The 1,181-nt window shown below is 67.1% G+C and overlaps 1 protein-coding gene across 1 annotated transcript; it reads left to right on the top strand.

The window, feature by feature from the left end:
• Nucleotides 1–57: 57 nt before the first annotated feature.
• MNEG_3984 (hypothetical protein) lies at nucleotides 58–837 on the top strand (the record flags this gene model as incomplete). The annotated part of the gene is made up of 3 exons (XM_014047547.1): nucleotides 58–277; nucleotides 645–786; nucleotides 819–837. The coding sequence occupies 3 exons, from the start codon at nucleotides 58–60 to the stop codon at nucleotides 835–837; spliced, it is 381 nt and encodes a 126-aa protein (XP_013903001.1).
• Nucleotides 838–1,181: the final 344 nt, after the last annotated feature.

Raw genomic sequence — 1,181 nt, 5'->3', positions numbered from 1 at the left:
ACCCCGCACACCCCATACAACTCCCAAACATGACCCCACCCCCAGCCCCTGGTGATGATGGACGTCACCCGCCGCGTCCTGCTCAGCCAGCCCCCCAAGGGCAAGACCCCCGCCGGCCCAAACATCTTCGACAACGTCCCGGCCTTCCCGTCGGCTACCGACCGCTCTGTGGTGCGGCCGAACTTCGACACGCTCTACTCGACCGCGTGGCTGGACCTGTCCAAGGGGCCGGTGGTGGTGTCATCGAAGGACACCAACGGCCGCTATTACCTGCTGCGTGAGCCCTTCTTTTTGGGGGCCGCAAGGGAGCGTGATTGTTCCCTGGTGCAGCGCTCTTAGTGTGCTCAAAGCCCGGCGCCGCTGTACTCGGGCCCCCAATTGCTAGAAGTGGATTCCTGGATCCATGCCGGGCCCATGTGCGCCGGCCAACACGCCCAGCTGCGGCAGAGCCACCTCCCCCCTGGCTGGGCAGGCGCGCGGCCAGCAATCGGGGGGACATGCACGAAAAGGAAGCTGCCGCGGACGTTGCCTCCTGGAGCGACTCCCCACTGCTGCCGCTTTCCAGCTTTCTCACCACAGCACCGCCAAAGCCCACGGCTCCCCCCTGCCTGCGCCCCGCGCCCCACATGCCATGTGCACCGCAGCGCTGCTCGACATGTGGACTGACGTGTTTGCCGTGCCCGGCGCCCGCACCAGCGGCACCCAGGCGGGCGCCTGGGCCGTCACGCCGCCCGGCTGGACCGGGCAGCTGCCAAAGGACGTGCAGCGGATCGACGCGCCGACGCCGTTTGTATGGGTCATAGGTCGCACACAGGCAGGGATTCGGATGGGGGCTGATGGGGAGGGCGACTGGACGGAAGGGAAGGGGTCGTCGGCGCCAACCGGGCCGCGTCTGTGCGCATGGACACAGCGAGTCTGGCGGTGCCTTGATCACGAAGCGGGCGCAGCGGCTTGTGTGTTGCAGTCAGCGGGGGCCCCTGTCGCGCCGAGGCTGCACACACACACACACACACACACACACATACACACACACACACACACCTGCACGTTTGCTGACGCGCGCCCCCCCCACCCACTCCTGACCCCTGTTTATGTCATGTGTTGATGTCATGATGACAGACCAACGGGCCCAGCGACTACGCCGCAGTCCACAAGGTGGGTGCCGGCCGCGGGGTGGGGGG

This window comes from Monoraphidium neglectum (assembly GCF_000611645.1).
Source record: "Monoraphidium neglectum strain SAG 48.87 unplaced genomic scaffold scaffold00530, whole genome shotgun sequence".
Lineage (NCBI taxonomy): Eukaryota > Viridiplantae > Chlorophyta > Chlorophyceae > Sphaeropleales > Selenastraceae > Monoraphidium > Monoraphidium neglectum.
The sequence above is the reverse complement of the archived record's forward strand: the minus strand, read 5'-3'. Positions and strand labels throughout refer to the sequence as shown.